The sequence below is a fragment of the Macaca nemestrina genome, chromosome 1 (genome assembly GCF_043159975.1).
Source record: "Macaca nemestrina isolate mMacNem1 chromosome 1, mMacNem.hap1, whole genome shotgun sequence".
In the NCBI taxonomy this organism is placed as follows: Eukaryota; Metazoa; Chordata; class Mammalia; order Primates; family Cercopithecidae; genus Macaca; species Macaca nemestrina.
In genome coordinates, this window is record NC_092125.1 from 167,243,473 (window position 1) to 167,268,322 (window position 24,850).

The 24,850-nt window shown below is 39.0% G+C and overlaps 1 protein-coding gene across 6 annotated transcripts in view; it reads right to left on the reverse strand.

Annotated features, from left to right (window-relative positions):
• Positions 1-5,743: 5,743 nt before the first annotated feature.
• The window catches only part of LOC105498452 (phosphodiesterase 4B), a 585,501-nt gene continuing 566,394 nt past the window's right edge, over positions 5,744-24,850 (reverse strand). For all 6 annotated transcript variants that reach the window (XM_011770587.2, XM_011770584.2, XM_011770589.2 and 3 more), the window contains 9 exons: positions 24,755-24,848; positions 18,435-18,613; positions 16,972-17,070; positions 16,668-16,832; positions 14,457-14,556; positions 12,376-12,530; positions 12,161-12,283; positions 11,256-11,438; positions 5,744-8,024 (listed from right to left, as the gene is read on the reverse strand). In XM_011770587.2, the coding sequence (XP_011768889.1) occupies positions 7,659-8,024; positions 11,256-11,438; positions 12,161-12,283; positions 12,376-12,530; positions 14,457-14,556; positions 16,668-16,832; positions 16,972-17,070; positions 18,435-18,613; positions 24,755-24,848 (1,464 nt within the window). In that variant the 3' untranslated portion in view covers positions 5,744-7,658. The remainder of the gene's footprint in view (positions 8,025-11,255; positions 11,439-12,160; positions 12,284-12,375; positions 12,531-14,456; positions 14,557-16,667; positions 16,833-16,971; positions 17,071-18,434; positions 18,614-24,754; positions 24,849-24,850) is intronic.

Genomic DNA, 24,850 nt, shown 5'->3' on the forward strand with positions numbered 1-24,850 from the left:
AGCCAGGATGGTCTCGACCTCCTGACCTCGTGATTCGCCCGTCTCGGCCTCCCAAAGTGCTGGGATTACAGGCTTGAGCCACCGCGCCCGGCCCCAAGGTGATTTTTAAAAATTAGTCTCACATTAGTATATTTCCATCCTTTGGATAACTTGTACCAGTTCCTAATAACACATCCACTTTTAAAAACATTATTAATATCTGTCTCCTTGACTGCAGCTTTATTTAATGAATAGGGCTTTCCTCTGCTTGTATGTCCCTGTATCCTTAAGGTCTAGTAGAATACTTGGGCCACAGTATGTAGTGAATAAATAGTTTTGAAATAAATCAGTGTATGAATGGGCCTCAAAAATACTCTTTCCCATTCTCTACTTTGTACATGCTGTCCCTTCCCGCTGTAACAAAGTTCTGCCTGCTCTTCGTCTCTTGATCCAGGTTCATTGACAGCTTTCTACACATTCTTAAAGACTCAACCTTGTCCTTCTATCAGAAATGTTCCCTAATTTATTCTCCCAAAGGAGTTAGATGCTCCCATTTTTGTGTTCTCTATGTGTTTCTTTAGTCAGCACTTCTTATACTGCTACTGAAGGTTTTTGTTTGTACATCCATTTTCTTACATACTCCAATACTTAAGACATAGGGACAATGTCTTAGAACAGTGCCTGAAAGTATTCAGGACTCAGTACATGTTTACTGAATCAATCAGTGGTAGGTTCTAAAGAACCCATTCAAATGAGATAGATTCCCTTGTCATCCTTCACTACTCCATGGGGATCCTTTTTGAAACTGTATTTGGTGGAAGAAGACAGTGTTACTCAGTTAAAAGAATATGAGTCTTTAACTTATATCCGTGTGCACAAGTATCATGTGCTTCTGCTAGGCTTGCCATGTAAAGCAAAGGGCAGTTAGGAGAGCATCTCTGTTCTTTAAGTAGTTTCATGTTTCTAGGCATATGATTTCCCACGATATTGAAAGGGCTTTTCAATGTGTTTTTGGCTTATAATTGGTGATCTATCAGAAATCAAAGAGAACACAAAACAGACCAGAAATCTGGGGATGTGTGATAGGCAAATATTTTCCCACTCTTTAGAAAGAAAGAGTCCAGCACTACAAAATGTCAAGCATGACATCAATTGTATGCAAAATTCTGGAATGGATTATTATCTCATGGTTTGTAGGCCATTTGCGAGGGCAGTAACTAGCATTAATTCCCCAAGGACAAGTCATGCTATCATAGTCTCTTTTATCAGATAGTTAGGGCTAATAGATTATACTAAGAAGGCAAATGCTTTAGATATGGTATATCTGAATTTCAGAAAAGTCTTTGATCACATTTTTCCTGATACGTTTTTGTCCAGACTGACCTAGGTGATGGTATACATAGGTGAATTTATAATTGACTTAGTGCCATTGCCCATGGAACATTGACTAATGGATCAATGCTGATGAGACAGACTTTTGGCAGCTTAACACATATCCATTCCTTGTCTTGTTCTGGTTAACATTTTACTAAAGTGTAAATAAAAATATAAAATACATTATTATCTATAGATAACAAATTCTGGTAGGAAGGACATAGTTTGTGAGCTATCAGGATGAGAATTCAAAATAATTTTTAAGCCAAAAATAATGAATTAAAACAATAGTATGAGGATTTTTCCCATATACATATTATCTCATTTAATCATCATAGTAGGGTATTAATATGACTAATAACCCTTATTTATTGTATGCCCTGAATGTGCTAGATGCTTACCTTTGCCTTCCAAATTTTTTTTTTTTGAGACAGAGTTTTGCTCCTGTTGCCCAGGCTGGAGTGCAATGGTGCGATCTCGGCTCACTGCAACCTCTGCCTCCTGGGTTCAAGAGATTCTCCTGCCTCAGCCTCCCGAGTAGCTGGGACTACAAGTGTGCACCACCACGCCTGGCTAATTTTGTATTTTTAGTAGAGAGGGAGTTTCTCTATGTTGGTCAGGCTGGTTTCGATCTCCCGATCTCAGGTGATCTGCCCACCTCAGCCTCCCAAAGTCTGGGATTGCAGGCATGAGCCACTGCCCCTGGCCTCCAAATAATTATATATATATATATATATATTTTATATATATAATATTTATATATATTTTATTATATATTAAAATTTTATATATATTTTATTATATATATAAAATATTTCTTCTTCAGAAAAGGAAACTGAAGGTAAAATAAATTGCATACCTTCTATGAGGTTGTACAGGTAATTCTGGAGCTGGGATTTACAAATAGGTCAATCTGACACTCAAACTGAAAACCCTCTTTCTTATACCCTACTTGTTTTTCAGATGAAATGTATCAGAGAAGTATAAATTCTGCCCTGAAATTCAGAAACTTAGCTGTATAAGAACAAAGTGGAGAAGATTTAGTTTAACAGTGGTTCATGTGAAAAGGTATGAAGTGTTTTGTTTGCCTGTAAGCATCTTATGAATTATCCGGGTGAGTCCCTGACGTCCCTCCAAATGAATGCAATCTTGGATTATAGAACAGAGTACAGAACAAAGAAGGGCAAGAATCACACTGTGCCCCACGATGAGTGAAGTATGGTGCTTGCTTCCGAGGCACTCATCCTAAAAGAGCACTGTCTATTTGAACAAGCCCAGAATAATTTGACCATAATGATGAAGACAGGTCATATGCATAATGGTTGGTTGAAGGAGCTACAATGTAGAAAGCGTGCTACCTTTAGCTATATACAGTTAACATTTGTTCATGCATATTATGAGCCAGACACTATTTTTACTATTTTACAGCTTTAATTAATATAATTCTCAAGATAATCTTATTAAATAGGTGCTGCTATTATTACTTCTATTTACAGATGAGGAAATTGAGGTGCAGAGAGGCCATATAAACTTTCCCAAGGTCACATAGTCAAAAAGTCTGGCTCCTATTTTCAATTGGAACAAGAAATTAGAGGAGGAATTACATACAATATTTAGCTAGAAATGTTTTAAAAAATCAAACAAGAAAGGCTGCTCTAGAAGAGTACACTTTGATTCCCAGAAACCTAGTAATTTACATTATTTCAAAAGGCCTTGCTGAGTTATCTATTTCCTGATGCTTTCAATTAGGTATATTTTTGGAGGGATTCTATAGCATTGAAGAGGAAGAATAATATGATTTACACGTTTTCTTCCAACTCAATGAGCCTATCAGTGTCAGCATAGTCCCATATGATGGGTTGAAGTGACAGCACTCATCCTCCCAGAATCTTGAAGTTTATGTAGAAAAATCTAGATTAACTGGAACTTGATTTCAAGAACCCTAAACTAATCAAAATGTGTTGTTGCCTTCTGCTTTTAGAGGTGATTTTTACAAGTTTTTAAATATTAATCAATCCCTTCATCCATGAGTACATACACTTAGATAACAAAGATTTATTGAGCTTCTACTGTATGTAACACTATGCCTGATTTCATCTTTGGCTGTCTATTGTTAGCTCCATTTAATGATGAGAACATTTAGGCTCAAAAATTTAAGAAATTTGTCCAAATCCCCATAGGTAGGAAGGTACAGGAAAAGGCTTGGAATACAGGTTTGTCAAACTATGCTTTTCCCAGTGTACTCTACTCCTTCAGCAAGAAAATCAAGTAGATCCAATTTCACAAGTAATTTCAATAAAAGGGTTCTACTTATTTCTTGGGTCATTAGCTCAACAAACATCACCAGTTCTCCTTTCGCTTAGGGCTGGTATAGTGTTTGTTGATGAAGAATACAAACGTTAAAAAAGAGACCAGGCAAAAAACATTGTTCTATCTTGGAGAGGGTTCAGTGCTGGGTGGAGAGACATCTGAAAACAGATCATTACGATCAAGTGAGAGAAGCTGAAAGTTAAATTGCCTAGAATGTGCATTCTTCTGATCTTCCTGTTAATTGAAATTTTACATCATCAACATCCAGATTGATGAAACAAATGTTTAAGCATGAACGCTGTGCCAGGTATGATGCTAGGCATCATGGAAACGGAGGAGAAAGTACTAGGTATGATTTCTGCACTCATGAAGGGTCTAGTTAGCTTGGATGCCTGAGGTCTGGCCTGGTTCTTGAGACTTCCGATAGGAAACTAGTGAAATCGTACCGTTTCATCTTACCTAGAAGTTAGTTAGAAGTCAGCTGGTAAGATAAAACTGGGATGTAACAAAAATTACTGTTTAAAATAGCTACATTGGGCATGATATGCTGGCCATGATGAGTGCACAATGAATATCTGATGACAGTGGGGTTGAAAGAACACCTCAGCTGCAGGCATGATTTTCTGTTTCAGAGCAGTGGATCTCTACTTCAATTGCACATTAGGATTACCTGGGGAGAGACTGGGCGCAGTGCCTCGTGCCTGTAATCCTAGCACTTTGGGAGGCTGAGGTGAGCGGATTGCCTGAGCTCAGGGGTTTGAGACCAGCCCGGGCAACGTGGTGAAACCCCATCTCTAATATACAAAAAATTAGACACATGGGGTGGCACGCGCCTGTAGTCCCAGCTACATGGGAGGCTGAGGCACAAGAATTGCTTGAACCTGGGAGGTAGAGGTTGCAGTGAGCCGAGATTGTGCCACTGCACTCCAGCCTGGGGGAAATTTTTAAAATCTGATGCCTAGGGCTTCACCCAAGGTCAATTCAATCAGAATTGAAGGGAGGAGGACGGGCCCCAAACAAGTATTTTTAAAAATATTGATTTCCAACATGATTCTTATTTGCAATAAGGGTTAATTAAGAACCTCTTACCAGTAGAAAACAGACCTGTAAATATTTATAGCACTAGGCATTACACAAGTCACACCTGTGGCTATTGTAAGCAATTTATTTTGCTCAATTTCAAACTCTCAGAGATGGTGAGGCACAATCAGAAATCAGAGATGATGGAAAATGTTGGAAATAGCTCTGCAACTAGCAGGCAAGCTGGTTCTGCAGTGTCGGCTCATTTTAATTTCAGCTGTGTTTAGAGAAGACCATCTTACTGGTTCACAGAGCACTCCCTTGTGGCTAAATTATTATGGGCCAACACTGATTCTTGTTTGCAAGCTTCAGCAACAAACACACAGGCGCGTGCGCGCGCGCGCGCACACACACACACACACACACACACTCTTCTTCTCAGGATAAAATATTTTAAAACGCTGACTTTAAGATTTCAACAAAGCATTTAAGTATTTTTCTTATATATAAACAGTTCTTTCCAGAAAGAAAATCATAGCCATATGACCAACAAGAGGCTGCATGGATCACTGAGAAAACCGTGAGTGTCCACCCATGCTCTGTGGGTTGTGGTTGAAGATAACTCTTTGGACCTTAGATTCTTCATGTGTCAAATGAATCAGTGGGACTCTCTGACTGCATTATACTAATGTTCTATAATCTATGATTCAGTTTTCTAGAGGATTCATCCAAGTTGGGGATTCCCTTTATTTATCTAGTAGATTAAGCACTTCAGACTCTTAAAGAGGTAGAAGGAAATGGTTCGAGATGAGCAAAGTGGTTTTGTTTTCCTTCCTCAACCCCCTTCCTGCATCATTGAGCTGGGTCGAACAGTTGCTAAGAAAAAAGTGAAATGTTCCAAACTGGGGGACTTTTTGGACATAGATTCTGAAACTTCAGTTGTGATGTTGGCTGGACAAAGTGGTTGGCTTTCTTTGTGGGGAATGGCAGAAGAGAAGAGAAAGATCTGCTTTTCATATGTCAGAACTAATCATGAAATAAGTGGGCCTACAGACTAATCTAATCATGCTTTTGTTTATTCACCTCATATAAAAGTCTCTTTAGAATGCATTTGAACACAATATATAATAATAATACTATAACATACATTGTGAGAAACGTTTGAAAACGATCAAATGTTCACCTGAAACAATGCAGTGTTCATAGACACACAAACCCATTGGTCATGCACATTTGTGCCATTTTCTGTAATTACTGAGTCACAATGCTGAACTGAAAGCATGAAACATATTTTACAAACTGAAACTGACATCAGTAAGAGGCCTAACAAGTGTTATCAGAAGAGGCTTCACATTTGCATAATTTGCTACATCAGTTCACATTTTATTATAAAAATTCACATTGTTTCATTGTTTTCTTTCGTAATGAATTGGAACACGACATTCCTGCTTAATGGCAGGCAGGAGGCTAGCTCTTCAAAGTCAGTAGTTTGGGAGCATTCAGAAGAATCATCTGTGAGCAAATGTAGTGTTGCTTTTTGAACCAAAGCCACAATGATAGTAGGACTCAGTTATAACCCAACTCATGCCCACACAGATTTGGATAGAACCTGGGTAAAAACTACATCCCATTGCCCCCTGCCCCTATCAAGCTATACAAAAGTAAAAGCTCAGTATAAACCATTTAGCATCTAATGTGAGAATCTTGTTTCCAAAACTGGTTCATAAAGGGGTTGTGCAGAAGTAGCAACTCAGGCAGGGAAAGGGCAGACCCTGTGAACAAAAGCCCACCCCTGTCCTCTCTGCCAAGGGGGCCGTATGTCTCTCCTAAGTGATGTTTGGGTTATATAATACACAATACAAAACATTACAAGAAAAAGTCGTAACTCTTAGGCAGAGTTTTCTACACAAATTTAACACCACCATTGGCAGGCAATGTTAGATATATAAATTAATAACTTACAAAACATTACATTATATACATTAAGTAATAAATACACGGTTATAAACAGGAATGGAGGTGTTAGCGCAGAAGGCAGTGCAAGAGAAGGACGGCAGCATTACATTGAAAACAGCGTAACTGGGTGAAAAGAGGAGGTAGGGAACAGGGCCAGGGACTGTACAACTCCTGTCAGGGGCAGGGTCCAAGACACAGCAGGGCACACTGCTTAGTGCTATGCACACTCTTATGGTGAACGACACCACTGCTCCTTTCTACCCCCTAATTTGTTAAATTTTATTCTGTTTACAGCAAAAAGTTAAACTCCAGAGGAGAAAAAGTATTGTTGAAGGCAAGCAAACAGAGAGAAGTTATGAGTGGCTGTGGAGTTGGATTGGACAACAGGGGAAGGAAGTAAAATGTGGTTAGAAGTGTATCCTTTCTGTCTGTTTGCAAAAGTAACTGTAGTAAAGTGAAGGATATTGCCCAAGAAAGAAGGAAGACTATTTTCTTTCCCTTTTCCAGAAAGAGTCAAAAAAGTTTGTCAACTTTGAAAGCTTGTCTGTGTAGAAGTTGATACTAAACTCTAGGTATTCAACAGGCATTTTAAAGACATGAAAATGTTTTACAAAAAAGGCACACAGGTTGGCAGACAAAGGGACAAGTGAGCAGATTCATAAATGAAGTTATTAGTCAGTGAGTTCAGTCACTATCGGGGATAAGTTCCCGAAACTTAGTGCAGAACGATCTCTCAGTTTTGTGTCTTCCATTTTCAAGCCATGTGTCTTGATCAGAACCGGCCACCAGCAACAGCTTCAGCCCTCTCCACCAAGCTTGCCAGCAAGGCAAGTCAACCGTGGGATTTCCTGAGCTGCTCTTTGCTTCCTGATCTTGCATTCTGACTCCAAACTCAAGTAACTGAAAGGCCAGGTGGCCCTTGTCCTGTGCAGGTCTTGGCCCCCATGGTGGGCTGGCCCTACCACATAGCTGGCATGCTCATCAAGGGGAGAATGTTCATCTCCACAGGGAGAGGGGGATTATGTATCAACTGGGGACTTGTCTTCTGTTGCAATGTCTATGTCAGTCTCTCCCAGGGAATCTCTGTTTTCTGGATCAATCACGCAAAGCGTCTTTGTGCTGCTGAAATAGCTGTGTCCCTCTCCCTCCTTCTCAGGTCCTTCAGAATCTTCCTCATCGAGAGTCAGTTCAAACTGAAACTTCTCCATCAGACCCTGGCAGTCCCTGTTCTGCTCGTCCAGTGGTGGTGAGGGACTTTGAGGTATCATGCTCTGATACCAGTTCCTGTTATCTTCTAAGGTATCGAGAATGTCCTGAGCATCAGGCTGTACCAAATCTGCCCAGGTCTCCCACAATGGATGGACAATGTAGTCGATAAAACCAACCTGGAGAAAAATAAGATTACACATCTGTTATTGTGATGGTGCTTGAAAAGTAAACACAGTGTCCTGGTTTCCATGCAAAGAAAGAACATGAATAACCAGAAAGATCAATCATAATGGATTCCATGATTTGGGCACTCACTATATGGTGGGTCTCACACTGAATGCAATTGATGTATTCTCTCTTAATCCTGAAAAGTAAGTATTGCTGTATATTATTTAGAAAGGCAGAAACTATGACTTACTGAGATTAAATATCTTGTCAGAGGTCACATAACTAGTGAGTGGTGGAGCTGGGACTCAGCCCCAGCTTTGTCTGATCCCAAAACCTGTGTTCATCTCACTACAACAGACTGCATTTCCTTTTACGTGCGCCAGATAAGTCGTCTGGATGGAATCCTCATGTTTTCCAGGGACCCAAAGACAAAGCACGACTCTGTCACTACTTGGATTCTGTGAGTCATTTTCTGAAGAAGGCAGGCCCAGGTCTAACGTGTTTTGACTCAATATTTTTTCCTTGCTAACTTTAAAATATGTTGCTATTCCAAAGTGATGAGGATCTGGCTCCTCACTACTCTGGAATTTCTCAAGTTCTGTGGAATGCTTTTGGCTGGTAGAGGAGTTTGATGAAACACGTGAAAATACTTTAAGCCCTGAAAGAAACACATATCCCCTTGATGGACATTCATGCAATTGTTTTGGATCTATAGAGCACACAGTCATTTCCATCAAGAGAAAGAAGGGAAAATAAAAAACAATTAAGCAGTTCCTTTTGCTGGTGTTCCTGTGATTAAATACCAGGCTTATGGCTCTGTTATGGTTTACTCAGGGGCTATGCATCCTGCATGAGCTAGCAGTGTGGCCTTACGCTGGCCTCCTCATTGTTGGACAAACAGGAAACACTGGGGGTGGGGACAAGTAGAGAGAAAGAATAGGCACTAGCTGAATGAGAGAAGGGAATTCCCCTGCCATGGTCCGGGGAGCTAGAGAGATGCTAGGTTGGGATTTAGGGGTAGATGGGCAAAGGGCACCCACCCATGGGACATTATATAGGTCTCTTTCCACACTACTGGAAACTTCCCTTTATTAATATGTTGGTATTTGGCCAGTCATTTAATACATCCAAGTTGTACTGTACACAAGAACTTTGGTCATATGTGACTCTTTCATATATAAAATATATATATATGATGTCTGTGTGTGTGTGTATATATATATATTTTCTTATTCTTCTTTCTGGTGCTTTCCTAGCCTTAAAAAGCAAGATTCACAGCAAAATCAGGGCATCTCTGATCTACACTGGTTATAAAAACTTGATCATACATGATTCAGATATTTCTCTCACTTCCACCCCCTCCTTTTCCCTCCCTTTTACTTCTTTACTTAATGAATGTTACAGACTATTTTCAAGGTGTTTTCCAGGGACCCAAAATAACAAGCTCAAGGTAATGGAGAAAATTGAATAAGCTGAACACAGTGCAGTCATTTCCTTTCTTCACTTGTTTTGCTTCTGCTAAGAAATGCTGAGAATTTTTCTGCAAGGTAGCTGCTATTTATTCCCTAGATCACAGGACGAGAGAGCTGTATGAATCCTGAGAGCACCCAGTAAAGAGCTTTACTGGTGGGCCAATCAGACAGTGTTCAGCAGAGCCCATCGGTGGGAAACACCAGAGTGGATAACGATGTTATGGCAACAGGAAGACCTGTCCCTAAGATCGAGAGTGAAGAGCTTTGGATGAGAGAGCTGCTGTAGTGGACCAAGAGGGCAGCTTTGAACCTGACATGCTGGAGAAATATCTGCTTTATCTATTTTGCAAGGCTGTTTGGGGGTCCAAGTAAGATAATATATGGAAAACGTGTGAAATGCTGCACAGAACATCATATAAACATAAAACATCACTGCTATTAATAAAATGGTGTTACTCCTCCTTACTGATTCATATCTTGTTCCACTTAAGCCTTTGGGCTATTTGAATTGACCCTCATTAACAATGTTAACTTGCATTTTTACAGCATATTAGACTTCAGATCACTTTCACAGATTTTTTTTTTTTTGAAATGAAGCCTTGCTCTGTTGCCTAGGCTGGAATGCAGTGGCACAATCTCAGCTCACTACAACCTCTGCCTCCTGGGTTCAGGCGATTTTCCTGCCTCAGCTTCCCGAGTAGCTGGGACTACAGGCACACACCACCATGCCCGGCCAATTTTTTGTGTGTTTTTGGTAGAGACAAGGTTTCACCGTGTTGGCCAGGCTGGTCTTGAACTCCTGACCTCAGGTGATCCGCCCACCTCAGCCTCCCGTAGTCCTGGATTACAGGTGTGAGCCACTGTGTCCAGCCCTTTCACAGATTTTTTAAAACTCATTTAGTTGAGTTTCTTTAAGAAGCAACAAAATAAAAATTGCAAAGGAACTGTACATTAATATTACAAGTATGTGCAAATTTGGGGTTTCCAGGTAGTAGGGAAAGAGGATAAATACTGACAATAAACAATCCAAATGTTTTTGGGATAAAGATCTTGGACAGTCTATGAACTAATTCTCAATCTCAGCTACTTGGCTCAGCCCATTCGTTTTCTTGAAAAAACTCTGTGTGGATACTGATACTGTCCATTGCTGCATATTCTGCAGCTATTGGCATCTAGACATTTCTGTATTCACCTCCTCCAGACTATTGTCCCCTATCCTAAGCACACACAGAATGTGAAGCTTTGGACACAACTGGAAAATGTCAGCATGTTCTCAAAAGCATAGAAGCATCCCGGGAGGGAACACAAGACAGGGCTTTGACTATACGTTAAAAGAGACTGCCTCTGGTGATGGTTGCAGTGGGCTGATTAAGGACGAAGATAAAAACAGAGGACTGGAAGCAAGGGTGAGGAGCAGAGCTCTTGAATGAAGACAGAGCAAGAAGAAATCCAGAGGGATGGGATGGAGCAGATACCAGTGTTCAGATCATTCAGCTGGATTTGCAAACATCAGAGACAACTATCTAAATGATTTAGGGACACGTAATCCAAATTTTGATGGGTTTCTGATGACTACTTATCCCCACCCTGTGAAACTGAGTGTAATGGAGAATCACATGAGTCCTGACTATAATGGAACAAAATGCGTAACTGTCTCCTTCTCGTCTCATATATACATATTCTATTGGAAAAATGGAATTAAATAGAACCCTCCAGCTCTACAATCAGCAGAGCTCGCAAGTACTTTGAAAATCTCATATTAGATACCTGGGATTTTTCCACAGAAGCTGTGTGTTTATCACACATTGGGCTAATTTCCATTCCCCTTTCCCGCTCTTTGTCTCCCTGCTGGAAAAATTCCTCCATGATGCGGTCTGTCCATTGCCGATACAATTCCAAGGACTTGGTGGGGTTGCTCAGGTCTGCACAGTGCACCATGTTGCGAAGGACCTGAAATCATCAATTTTTAGAAATCCCATAAAATTAGGTGTAAATACTGCCAGAACATCTCATCCTTCTCATACTAGTACGCTTGGTACTAAACCCTAGAACATTTTAATTGCATTATAATTATGACATATGCACCAAAAAAAAAAAAAAATGGAATTACAATGGTGCTAGCCTGGGTCAGTTATTTACCTTTATAGAGTCCCAAAGGGGAAAATGTGTGTCTTCTTAGACTGACAGTCATTGAATTTAAAAATTGGAAGGAACATTAGAGGTCAGATGCTGCTATCATTTCCTTTTCTCAGTTTGGAAAGAATGCAAAGAATTACTCCAAGTAGATAACTTCATATTTTCCGCTTGTGGAAAGAGGAGAACAGCTGATGGCAATTTGTATATCCAAAACAAACCTAACAAACTTCAAGTCAATGGGATTTAAATCCAAACACAAGCTTTTGGAACCAACAGTCACGTATGCCCTATTACAAATAGATTTTGCAATTTATTTATAGACCTAATAAGCAATTCCACAAATAGGGATTTTTTTCCCTCATAAATTAGAGGATAAACTTGAATGTCCATTTTCCTTAGCTTGTTCTTAAGCCCTCAGCTATAGTAGTAGCCTAGGATATACCAAAAACTGAATTTATCTTTGTTTTCTTTTTCTAATTGTTGTTCAGCTTAGTTTGGTGTGGTTTTGTGTTAAATCAAAGACTTTCATCAAATACCTGAATGCGATCAGTATAGTTGTCTAGGAGAAGAACGCCCGAACTTGTAACTTTCTTCGTTTCTACCATTGTCTTCAGGTCTGCCAGCAGGCTCATATGTTTAGACATATCAGTTGCTAACACCTTGGGTAAAAAGAAAAGGAAAACTTTTAATAAATTCAGTCTATCAGAGAGAATGGCAGTAAGTGAGGAACGTAGAGAGGCTCAAGTCTTACCATGTCAATAACCATCTTCCTGAGTGTCTGACGCTGCTTCTTCGTGAGATTCATGAAGATGTCACAGTGTTCTTCTTGCAGCAGTTTGAAACCCACAGCAAGGTGATGATTTTCCAACACAGATTCATCATTATACATCAGAGCAAGTTCTGAATCTAAAAAATCAGACCAAATGATGACTTAATTAAAAAGGGATATGATTTGAATGTTGGCGTTATCTCAAAGTGAAATCAGACCTAGTTCTCTCCAAATTATTTCAAGAACCACCAGCCACATGCCATTTCCTCTTAGAGAAGCAGTGGCCCTCTACAAACAGAAGTCGTCAGTTTGTAAGCAAAAAATGCCTCTACTGGTGTATAAGCTTTCTCTGTGATTAAAATTCATTGTATTTTAAAATCCTTTTACTCATTCTATATCTCAGATGAAGAATTTAATATTAGGTAAGGGCATTCCTGAGCAGCTAAATCCTATTTTTATGTGTCTTCAAAAATTTTGTACTTTGGCAAAGAACAACGTGAAAGTACCACTAAACTTTATGCATTGTAATGAGATTTTCAAGCTATATTCACATTTTATATGCTCCCTAATCCCTGGCAATTGTGAATTTTGGATTGTCAAAGATAGTGTTTGATGTAAAACTTCATTTTACCCAAATAACATCACTTTTTAGAGCTTTCTGTTCATATGATACTATACATTACTACTTTTTTGGAACAATTCTGATGTCAAATTTTCTGTCTTTTTACTCTCTCCACGAGAAATTGCAGTATCTGGAAACCTAAGATGCAGCTTCCAGCATGCCTTTTATATAGAAGAATCACAGGCATCTTTTGTTAGACAGAAGTCTGCTTGGGAATATGGTCATCAGACTTACGAAACCACATTTTAATCAAGAATACCAGACAAGTGGTGGCAATGTGTTACTTAATTGCAGGTTCTGTTACACATATATCATTGCTTTAGTAGTGTGCTCTGAGTACTAACCTCCGATGAGCACTCTTGTTTTGTTCATCCTGTGATCAAGGGCACTGATCTACAAGCAGGCTTTATATGTTGCAGTGCTATGGATGACTGTAGTAGATAGATCATTTTTCTGTGTGAGGCTAACTGGCCTATATATGGATTGATTCATGACACCACACTCTACCAACTGATATAATCCATGCAGACACATAGCTGCCCCAACATTTTGTTTGTTCAATAGAAGAATGAAGTAAAAGAATCCAGTGTACTCCAAACCTAGGTCATTCAGATATTCTTTGGATAAAGGTCAAGGACTGATGATCTTTTGCAGCAAGTAGCTCAAAAAAGCATTTCTAGGAAACTATCAGTACTTGATGTTATTCATGACCACATTGGGATAACCAATATTCTCAAACTACTTAGATTTCCAGCACTTAGAGATAGTGCATTATTTGAGAGAATGAAAGGATTTTCAAAGATGTGAAAACTAAACATTTTAAGCATGACAAAAGCTTTGAGTATGGCTTGGGATCCTAAGGCTAGACACCCCTGGTCACTCAGGTCATTGCTACTCCCAATCCATAATCAAATCTATGCAGTTGGAGGAAAATGTGTGGAACTTTTAGTGACCCTTCCTTCTGAACTGTGGAAACTCATTCCAGTGCTTTTTACAGCATCTTATTTTTGCTTGGAGGTTCCCATGTGCAGATTTAACATTTGTGGCTGCTTCCCAAGCAGATAGGGACAGTAGTGAGTTACTATGTTCTGTGCAGAGTTTTGTATAATACCAAAAGTCATTATCATGGGATCACCAAACCTTTTCTTGTTCTTTATGAATAATTCCATATCTGTTATTCTTTCCTTACATATTGTATTTGCCAAACTTTGAGTACTTTTTATGGCTCCCCTATGACCCTCTCCAAGTTCTCCAAGCAGCTCAAACATTGTGTTGCCAGACTGGACTGAGTATCCACGAAAGGCCTGACCAGTTTGAGAGGAATGGAAGGATTGCCTCACTATTATCCTTGTGATTATCCATAATGAAAACATTAGGAGGAAAAAACTTAAGCAGTGAATCATACAATTATCTGGAATGACTGTTCTGGTGGTGAACTCACTTGTGTTGATGAGAAACTGATTGGAGACTCCAGGATGATCAACGTCATGGATAGCAGCTGCAAAAATGGCAGCCAGGATTTCCAAATCTGTGAAGACAGCCTGTTGGACAAATAAACACATTTAACTCCACATCCAATTTGCCTATCCTGCTTATTCAGTTTCATTTGTAAAGTATCCTACTTTATCCTTGTTGGGAGAGGGATTGTTGATTTATGTACTATCTCAATATACTAATTTAAGTAAATGTAGATTCTGTTCAGCATCATAAAGTCTCTGACGTGAAAGGAATGATGACCAGAGCTCAGCCTCACATCAAGCCTAAAGGCTGATGCTTGGAAAGACATTAGCACAAATCTCATGGCGTGTGTCAATGTCTAATGTTTGTTTCTTGGACCAGTGGTGTGGCAGCATGGTGCTTATGTAACACAAGCAGATACAAGTCAAAGAAGCAAAGAAGCAAGTCAGGCTGGCTCTGCTCTGAGATATAACAACCTTCATATGCTGTTAGCTGAATAACTTAGAGAAAATGGCCAAACTCCCGATTCATAAGATAAGCAATAAATTATTTCCTAAAGTGAAATTTATGGTGTGGTCACAAGCTTTTAGATATTACTCGTTCATTCAACACGTATCCACTAATCATTTACTATGGGCAAGATTTGAGAACCTTCCTAAGAAGTGAAACCTGAGGCCCCGCTGCTCAATTCCTTCATGTCATGTCATGTCTGCCCCTACCCATGCACAATGATTCAAACCTAGGATTAATAAGGTATATATTGGTGCTCATTCCAGGGCTGAAATGTCTTCCCTCATCCTCTGGGATTAGTTAAATCTTCTGGTCCTTCCAATGCTAGCTTGAGGCAAGTTTCCACCTCTCCTATAAAGACCAATCCCATTACTCAAGCACTCACTGAACCCTCCCTTTTCTAAAAAGTTTGCTGCACTCATAGCCATTTTCTGGCCACTCAGTAGGTATACTATTAATAACACCAGGCAGTTGATAAATAGTGTTGCCTCACTCTGTGATACTTACACAGGGTATAAAAACAGTACTGTTTCTCTCTCCTTCAGAGGGATCAAACACCCTTAGCTCCATTTCACTTTCTCAAGATTTCTTGGATTTCTTTTCTTAGAAAATATGCAACTCAGCAACAGAGTTGTGGCCAATCTTTTTTCACCTTCCAAACTGAATCTGTAAAGGTGAGGCTGGATAGGGCATGGCCAGTCCCTTCCTGCAGTGGTCCAGCACATTTTGGGAGTACTTGACCATCATTTTCATTTGTCAAGTAAGAGTATGACCTTACATTGTTGATTACATTGTTGATTATATTGGCATACATTGTTGATTATATTGGCATACACAAATGCATTAATCTGTGAAAGAAGGAGCTACAGCCACCTTCTCAGAGTTAGTATGGCAAACTATGAATATTGTTTCTCCTTGTTTCAGCATTATTAATTCTTCTGTTCTAGATTTTTAGTTACTATTTCTTCAATACACAGCATCAGTTTTATAATTTTTTAGGAGAAAAAGCCTCTGAATATTTACTACTAATAAGAAATGTAGAGAGTATTTTATAGTTCTGCGATACCCCCCTGGGAATATAGTGCTCTGTATATACCTAGGGTGGTGTTGGGCAGTTCAGATAAGTAATTGCATACTGAGAATATACTATCTACCAGACACTGAACAAGACATTTTGAGGTACATTGCATCCCTTACTAGAAATACAATGAAGAATAAGACATGATTCCTGCCCTGAAATCCTGTTAATTGCCTTATAGTTAAATACTTTTAATAGTAAGAGATGTAAAGGGAAGGTTACTCTGATATTAGAAAGCAAAGCAAGTAGAAATGTCATTCATTTTTTATAAATAGCTCAGTTAATGGATGTGATACATTTTATAAAGAACCAGTTCAAGTATGCAATGTGGTCTAATTACATTAATTTTGTAAGTATATTGCATATTGTAAGGCACTTAAAACATTTTTTTGTTTGTTTTTATTTATTTTAGAGACAGGGTTGCCCAAGCAGGAGTCCAGGGGAGCAGTCATAGCTCACTGTAACCTTGAACCCCTGGGCTCAAGCAACCCTCCCAACTCAGCCTCCCGAGTAGCTAGGACTACAAGCACATGCTACTACATCTAGCTGGTATGGCATTTTTGAAGGAGGATGGGCAGGAATGCAAAACAGATCATAACTACTCACGTCTAATGCTGGTGTAGAAAGGAGAACGTGGGTTGACTGAGCTACATCAGCAGCGTGCAGGCTGTTGTGATATGCCACGTCGGAATGGTAATGGTCTTCTAAAGTCATCATGTAGGTTATAAATGTGTCAGATGAGATTCTGAATGTCTTCAGGAGGTCTCTTTCCTATGTTGTAAAATGGATTAGAACATAAATAAGTAGATGTCCAAAGTGGAGGAAAGTTAAATCAGAAAAGCAAGATAGAAAAAAAAAATCATAAAGAGCCATCCAATTGGAAAGCCAGCATTCACTCCTGTTCACTCACCTGGAATATAGCATACATGATGCATGTTAGGGGCCTATTGTGGGAATATCCAGCCACATTAAAGATGTTAAGACCCCATTTGTTCAGGTCTTCCAGTTCCTGCAATTAAAAATTTAAAGGAATTTAGGAATAAGGAAAGTTGTGCTCACATGCCTCATTCTTTTAATTTATTTTTTGGACACTGGCTGCTTAAGTCTTTAGAGTGGCTCCTTAGAGCGCTTCGGTTGCATGAAAATCTGAAAGTTAAATTGCCTAGGAGGTCGTGTGTCCTCTTCAGGATAGCTATAAATTTCTGAACATTTTTTTATTCAGAAAAAGGAGAGTATCTATTTATAAATTTAGTTGCTGACCTATATTGGACATGCATCAGTCTTCAACCAACGTTGCTTTCAAAGTGGCCACAAGTGAACAGAGATCACTCTAGTTTAATTTCCCTGTCTCTCTCCTTGCTGCTTACTGGCCCATTAGTAACAGCTCGAAAATCAGTCTCAGGGAAAACTCCTCTGCCCTTTGGTTATCATCACTGAAAGCCAGATCAGGAAGACTCAGCTGTCAGAATGTGCATAAGTCAACCCAATTTAATGTAAAAGGTCATGAAGAATGCCAGTCATAAATTATATCCTAGGGCTTCTGGGCCACAGATGGACCTGGAAGAAACATCACTCAGTCCTGTGTTGTGAGATTATTCCAAGGTTATCTGATTTAAGGACCAATTTATTTCATTCTTAACAACTACCCAGAGTAAGAGATCCAGGCTTTCCATCACGACTTGGCCTAATGTTTAATCAACCTTCCTCTAATGGCAGCTTTCAGAAGGTCTTACTGCTCACAGTAAGCTGATTTCATATTCTCACAAAGTTGAGAGGACCTCAGTAGTCACCTTGTGTGGCCTCCTAAAGGATGTATGAATTCTTTCTATGCCTCCCTCCACTACTGGAGTTTGGGCTCCAGAGTCAGTGCTGTCAATTTCTCTTTATTTCTTTTCCAGCACTACCGATTAGTGCAGATTTTCCCATTGGTCCTCAGCATACAGTCCCTGAAATGTCCTCTGGGATAATTGAGACCTGCCTATTGACCTTTCCTGGGATTTTCCCCATGTCTCTTCAGAAGGATTCTTCATTCATAAGGAACTGTCCATAACAAACCTAACTCAAGACAAAACAAAAAAAGTGGTTCTTTGGTATGGAAAAAGGATCTTCCATTAGATACCCCAACAATGGCATTCTTAATAACTACCAGCATAAGAGATCCAGGCTCTCCCCCAAGACTTGGTCTCATGTTTAATCAACCTTCCTCTAATGACAGCTTTCAGAAGGCCTTACTGCTCACAGTAAACTCATTTCATATGAGCTTCCCTAACACAATAATGCAAAAGCAATCCCTACTGTTTTCTAAAAGGTATACGGTCATCCGTCTGCTGTAAAGCAGAGAGCTACATGCACAAAACCTGAGCTTATACACACCTTGGCCAGGTGATCTTCATTTTCAGTGTTGACTCCAAAGCGTGAGATGCTTGTATTGTTTAAGCTTGAACTATGCATTAATTTCTTCACTCCACTTATCTGGGTCATGAGCTGCTGCTTTTTCTTTTTCTCCCTGTCTTTCTGGGTGGGAGATGGGATCTCCACATCATTCTGCTTGTCTACAACAGACAAAGGAAAATGTTTTTCAGCACACGTGTCTATGAGAATCCACTGCAATATTCAAAACAACTCTAACCATCTGTAACAGCTTTAGAATCTTATAAAATCTTGTAGCACTATTTCACTGTATCTCTAGAGTAGTTCTATGAAGTAAGTGGGGAATATATAAAATTTGTTGAGAATGATAAGAAGATTTGTTGTTCCATATTATTGCTAGGCAAATTAAAGCCCAGAGGAACTAAATAACTTGCCCAGAAAGCAAGAAAAATAGGACCCAAGACCAAATCTTCTGTTTTCAGTGTAATTTAGGAGAATTACCCTTATACATTTGCAAGGTGGAGCACCAATATTTATATGTAGATTTTTTAAATAAAGTGATTAACATATTTTTGTATAATAAAATGTTCATCAGATTAATAAAAACAGGTTTCATGATCTGCTCATCTTATCTTTACTTAAAAAATTTAAAAACCCATATGGCTTTAGCAGGGCTCAGTTTAAATAAGCAGTATATATGTTAGAAGTAGAAATGGGTCATAATCCTCAAACAATTACTTTAAGGACTTGGTTTATTACCCTTTGAGGTTTAGAGGAAGAATATAATTTCAGTTTTATTTCATGCCTTATGTCTATTAATTCTACTAATAAATAATAATAAGGCCTCTCATTTGTAATAAGCATTACACTTACTAACACATTTAAGGTTATTACATATTTATGATATTTCATAATATTTTTAAAAGTTGTGTTACAACAAGGTAGCAGCAGAGCTTGGATCAGCGAAAAAAAAAAATGTGCCTACCTGCTTATAGAAGCTCTTTCCTTTACATTGTGCTGTTAAAAATATCAGCAATCAAATATTCCATTTCACTTCACAGGGAGATGTATGCTCAGTAATCCTGAAAAAATGTGTTAACTCTTTCAGGCCACAGGGATGCTGGTGGGTGCACAGAGGCAATTATTAAATTGCATAAAAACTACTTTATTGAACTAAATGACATCCTGTGGCCGAAAGAGTTAATGCAGCTTTCAAAAGTACCTACATTTACCTCTGCTAGTTACAGTGAAAATTAGTAGGAAGACAACTCTGCCATTTGAAAATGACATGCTCCCAGATGGCATTTTGGGATCTAGACGATTTGTTTTGACTCTTGCAGATAATGGCACAGTCACATGTTTTCCCCAGAGACCTCTGGCTGCTCATAGGCCCCTGTGGACACTTCATCAGAGCAAAGCAAGCACAGTGAGACAGTACCAGCTTTGTGTATACCTCACCTCTTCTCTGTGGGGCCGAAGCAAGGGAATTCTCCATCCCTGACATATCAATATTGTTTCTAGGTGTCCCACAAGCTCCTACACTCACAAGCCTACGACTTTTGCTTAGGGAGGAATTTTAGTGGTCATCTCAATTAGTTTAGGGGTTTCCAACCTAGTCCAGCATCAGAAGCACCCAGGAAACTTCAGAAAAATACAGATTTATAAGCCCCACCCAACCCTACTGAATCAGTATTTTCTTAAAAGATTCCCGAGTGACTTGGCTAATCAGAGCCAGGTTTGAGAACCAATAACAATCCCACACTCTCATTTTTCAGATGAAGTCAGCAACTTGCCCAAGCTCAAAGGGCAATTTATTTAACAGATATTTATTTTGCAATTACTTTGCTCCAGACACAGTGATTTAATAGCATAGAACCCAGGCCTTGAGGTTCCTGTTAAAAATCTCTTTCCTGCCACACAATCTCCGGCATAAAAACTGTATTTTATATTAGTTTGAAATTACTTTTCTCCCTGTCACTTTACTCCTAATAATTACTACTTTTTGCTAAAATGAAAGGCCACCACAGGGCCTGCCTTTCTAACCACCATTCTTCACCTCCAGTTAAAGAGGCTCGTAGATTCTCCTGTGTCACTGCACATATAACCATTTCTAGTAGGACTAGCAGCCTTTTCCCTTTGTTTAATTAAAGATTTCCCGCAACAGTGAGTAATTGAGCTGAACCACTACTGTGTCTGGAACACGGCAATGATGAAGAAGACCATTATTCACAAATAGTGCCAATTTGACATTAATGGGTGTTTCCCTATGCAGGCACTGGAACAACTAATAGGTTTCCCTATTCTGAATTTCCTCTATTAAATGCTTAGCCAGCACAGTGTGGAAATAATCAGAAACTCAGACTCAAAGAAATCACAATAAACACACTGAGTGAAGTTACATTTATGGAATAGTCAGAAAACAGTGAGCAAACAGCCAGCCTGTATAAAACAAACAAAAAGCAGATACAAAAAATAGTCTCATCCAAATTCTGTTAATGGCTTAATTTGAGGTTCCTGTTTTGCTAGATCACACTTTTTAATTATGCAAAATTCCTAAGCTCTTTTCCTTACATCTTGAAAATTCTAAGTTCTAGATTTTGAGATGGTAAGTAGAAGATTTAAAAGGATAACTTTTCTCTGTACATGAAAATATTAACTAAATTGTAATATAACATCTAAAAATCTTGTATTATTTATTCTCCTTCTCCCTAGGTCCTGCTTTATTTCCCTTGAAATTAGACACTTCTATTTCCCCTTGTACCAGCAACCTGGAGGCTATTCTATCACAGCATCAATGAGTGCCTGGACTGGTAAATATAGTCTGCTGCCTGCCTTTCTCCCTGTCCTCCTGCATCACTTTTTTTTTTTTTTTAAGATACGAGCAACACAAGTTTCACATATCTCTGGATTAAGGGACTTCCCTCCTACCTGGATGACACATTTTTAACATTTAATGACTCTTAGTGAGATATTGCTCTTCAAGTTTAAGGTAAATTGCTAAGATCTTATTTTATGCTCACTGAAGTGGTTGCCAAGGTCTTACAGGAAACTTTTATATTATTAGAAACTGTTAATACATTTTTTTTTTTTTTTTGAGACAGAGTTTTGCTCTTTTCGCCCAGGCTGGAGTGCAATGGTGTGATCTTGGCTCACTGCAACCTCCATCTCCTGGATTCAAGTGATTCTCCTGCCTCAGGCTCCCCAGTAGCTGGGACTACAGGCATGCACCACCACATCCAGCTATTTTTGTATTTTTAGTAGAGACGGGGTTTCACCATGTTGGCCAGGCTGGTCTCGAGCTCCTGACCTCAGGTGATCTGCCCATCTCGGCCTCTGAATATGCTGGATACAGGCGTGAGCCACCATGCCTGGCCTGTTAATAAACATTTTATTTTTAGGTCCCACAATCCTGATTCCTAAAGATTTGTTTCCAAAATGATGTATGTATTACTTAAGAGTCCTTATGTGATTTTGTTCTATATATTCTGTGTTCCTAACAGCCTTCTTTCCTCGTTAAAGGATTGACAGGGTGTTTAGGTCTAGATGTCAAGAGAGCCAAGTCCTAGTTCTGGCTGAGGAATGTATTAGCCAAGTGATCTTGGTCAAGTTACCTCATCCCTCTGGGTCCTCTGTTTTCTCTCCTATAAAATAAGGGAATTGGACTACAAGGTTTTAGGGTCCCATGCAGATCAGAAGGTTTATGAAGAAGGCTTCATGGTCTTCTGGGAACATTCATCATGCTCACAGGATAAAACTAAGAGTTCCATGCCCTTCACTGTCAGTCTGGAAACAAACTTCATTTATTTGTTTTTTGAGATTGTCAAATTACAAGCCGAGGGTTCACCACAGAGAATCCAGATGGCCAGGTATGTCTTAGCAAAACTGATAAACTCAGTTCATATGAAAGTTATAGGAAGTTAGAGTTGGAAGGGATTTGAGATGTCATCTATACCAGTGCTCCCATTTTACAAGTGAGACAACTGATGCATCTTTTGTTCATATTATATGTTTTTTCTTCCTATATCTTCTCAAGAACATTTAAAATTCCAATCTGCCTGTCTAGTCTATTTGATGGGGTTTACCCCATATACCCTCAAACATATATACCCACTGACACACACCACCCTCTTAATGCTGAGTCTACAAGGATTGAGATTCTAATAACCTTCCTCAACAATTTGTTCTTGAATTTAATTTTTGGAACAATGAGAAGCCAAATGACTGGTTTTGCTCAAGAGATCTGCCTAAATAGCAAGCACAATAGGCAAGAAAGAGTTGACATTTGCCTCATCTTGGACAGTGTTGAGACTCAGAGCTCATATTTAGCATCTTTTAAATTTTTTCTTTCTATTTTTTCCTACTCTGAGGAATGAATCATCTTTATTATCTTATCAGCTTTCTTTCTTGGTAGCCTATGGTGATAAAAAAGATTAATTAGTGGACTAAGATATTCTTGTTGTCCTTGGTAAGCAGATATTGAAAGAGACTACAAATGAAGAGGACTGCTTAAGTCCAGTCTTGGATGATTAAGGGTTCAGAGACTTCATATAACTTTAACTACAGTAGTGAGAATCTCTTCTGAGAAGTCCTCAAGCCCTCATATTTTAAAATGCAATGCTTATGAAGACAAAAATGGGTTCTTGCAGTTTTGATTTTATTCTCGTCTCCCACAGTCATTAACCTGTAAAATGTCCCTAAAACAGCTTCCAGCTAATGAAAAATCATTGGGCACTACACAGAGCAGGGTATATCTGAAATGCTCAGCAGAAGATCCCTTTCTTCAAATGTATTAAAGGAGAAGAAAAGGATCAGTATTTAATGTTTTCTGTAGAGTTACTTTCTAGGCACCTCTGGGAGCTAGGATGGATGAAAATTCTTCTCCTTTGTTCTCTGACAAAGGCGCTGCAACTGCAGCTGGAGAAAATTAAGTGCTGCAGACACTCACATACTAGAAACTGTTAGAAAGGCACTTGTTAATCATGTCTGGTGACCATCCACTGCAGAGTAATGCAGTAAGCTCTGTAAGAGGCTGCTTAAAGAGAGGGCTGATTGATCTGCTGATAGCAAGAACTGCTTTGGTGTTAGAGAAATAGGATTGATCTTAGAAATAAAACCAGAAGAGGTATTTGTTTCAATAAGGCACATGTACACTTATGTTCATTGCAACACTATTCAGGATAGTAAAGACATGGAATCAACCTAAATGCCCATCAATGATAGACTGGCTAAAGAAAATATGCACATATACACAAGCATTTCCATAGATCCTCTGAAATCTAGGAGGAGGTTCCCAAATCTCTACTCTTGTCTTCTGCACTCCCACACGTCAAGGAAAATGCTCATTGATTTAATGCTATATGGCTATTCCAAAAAAGAAGAAAGGATGCAATGTTCAGCTGTGAGAGTGGGTCACTTCCCTGGAAAATGAGGTTTCATAAGCAAGCATAATTCAGCAGCAATTTAAAGTCAACAAAATCAGAATCTAAATGCTATCCATTTACTTTGATGCACAGATCTGCAGATTCTGTAAGACTTCTTAAATCAAAATTGTCCTAATAGGTTCATTATACAAAAGTTGCCTTTAAGACTGAATTCAAAAATCCCAAATAATCAAATAACATGCATGACAATAGTTGAGGACCATTCATGCAATCCTTTTTGGTCAGTATCATGTGTTAAATACCAGTAATGTAACAACAGAATAATGGATAAAGCATCAGATGGGAAAGAGAATAAGGCTGCTTGCAGAATATGAAATCCTTAAGATAGTATTAAAATTCTCCCCATACCATCCATTTATCTTTAATAAATAACTTAGCAAAGCAATAGTCAAATTATTCCCAAAGCTTATTCTCATGGACCAAATCACCATGGAATTATTCCTCAAGCATATCCCCTACAAAACATCATAGAGGAAACCTTTTGCTCAAAGCTCAGTTATTGAAGGAATTGAAAGGCTACCATGTCAGAGGAGCCAATGGAGCTGTCTCTAGGGCTTGGGTGATTGGATTTCCCTCATTACTTCAGAGGTCTTAGCAAAGATGGAAGTGGGCAGGCAGACAAGGTGGGGCTGAGGGCCGTTTAAATACAGTTAGCCCATAATAACCCTCTGTCTTGGATGGGTATTTTAATTCTTTTTTTCAAAAACATGATCTTTCTGCTTTTTTTTTTCTTTTGAAGACTGGCCTTAGTTATTATTTTAAATGGATTTTTATATGACTCAACTCCATCCCCAATTCACATGGGGATGTCCTTGATAGATTGTAGAAATTAATTCCGAAAACCCCAGTTATAAAACAGGTTTTTCCCAGTTATTATCTTACCTAAGAAAGTATTTGAAATGTATTCAGACACCTGGTTCCCTGACCGGCTCATCTCTGAGAGGTGTGTCAGCTCCCGGTTCAGCATTCTTTTGAACT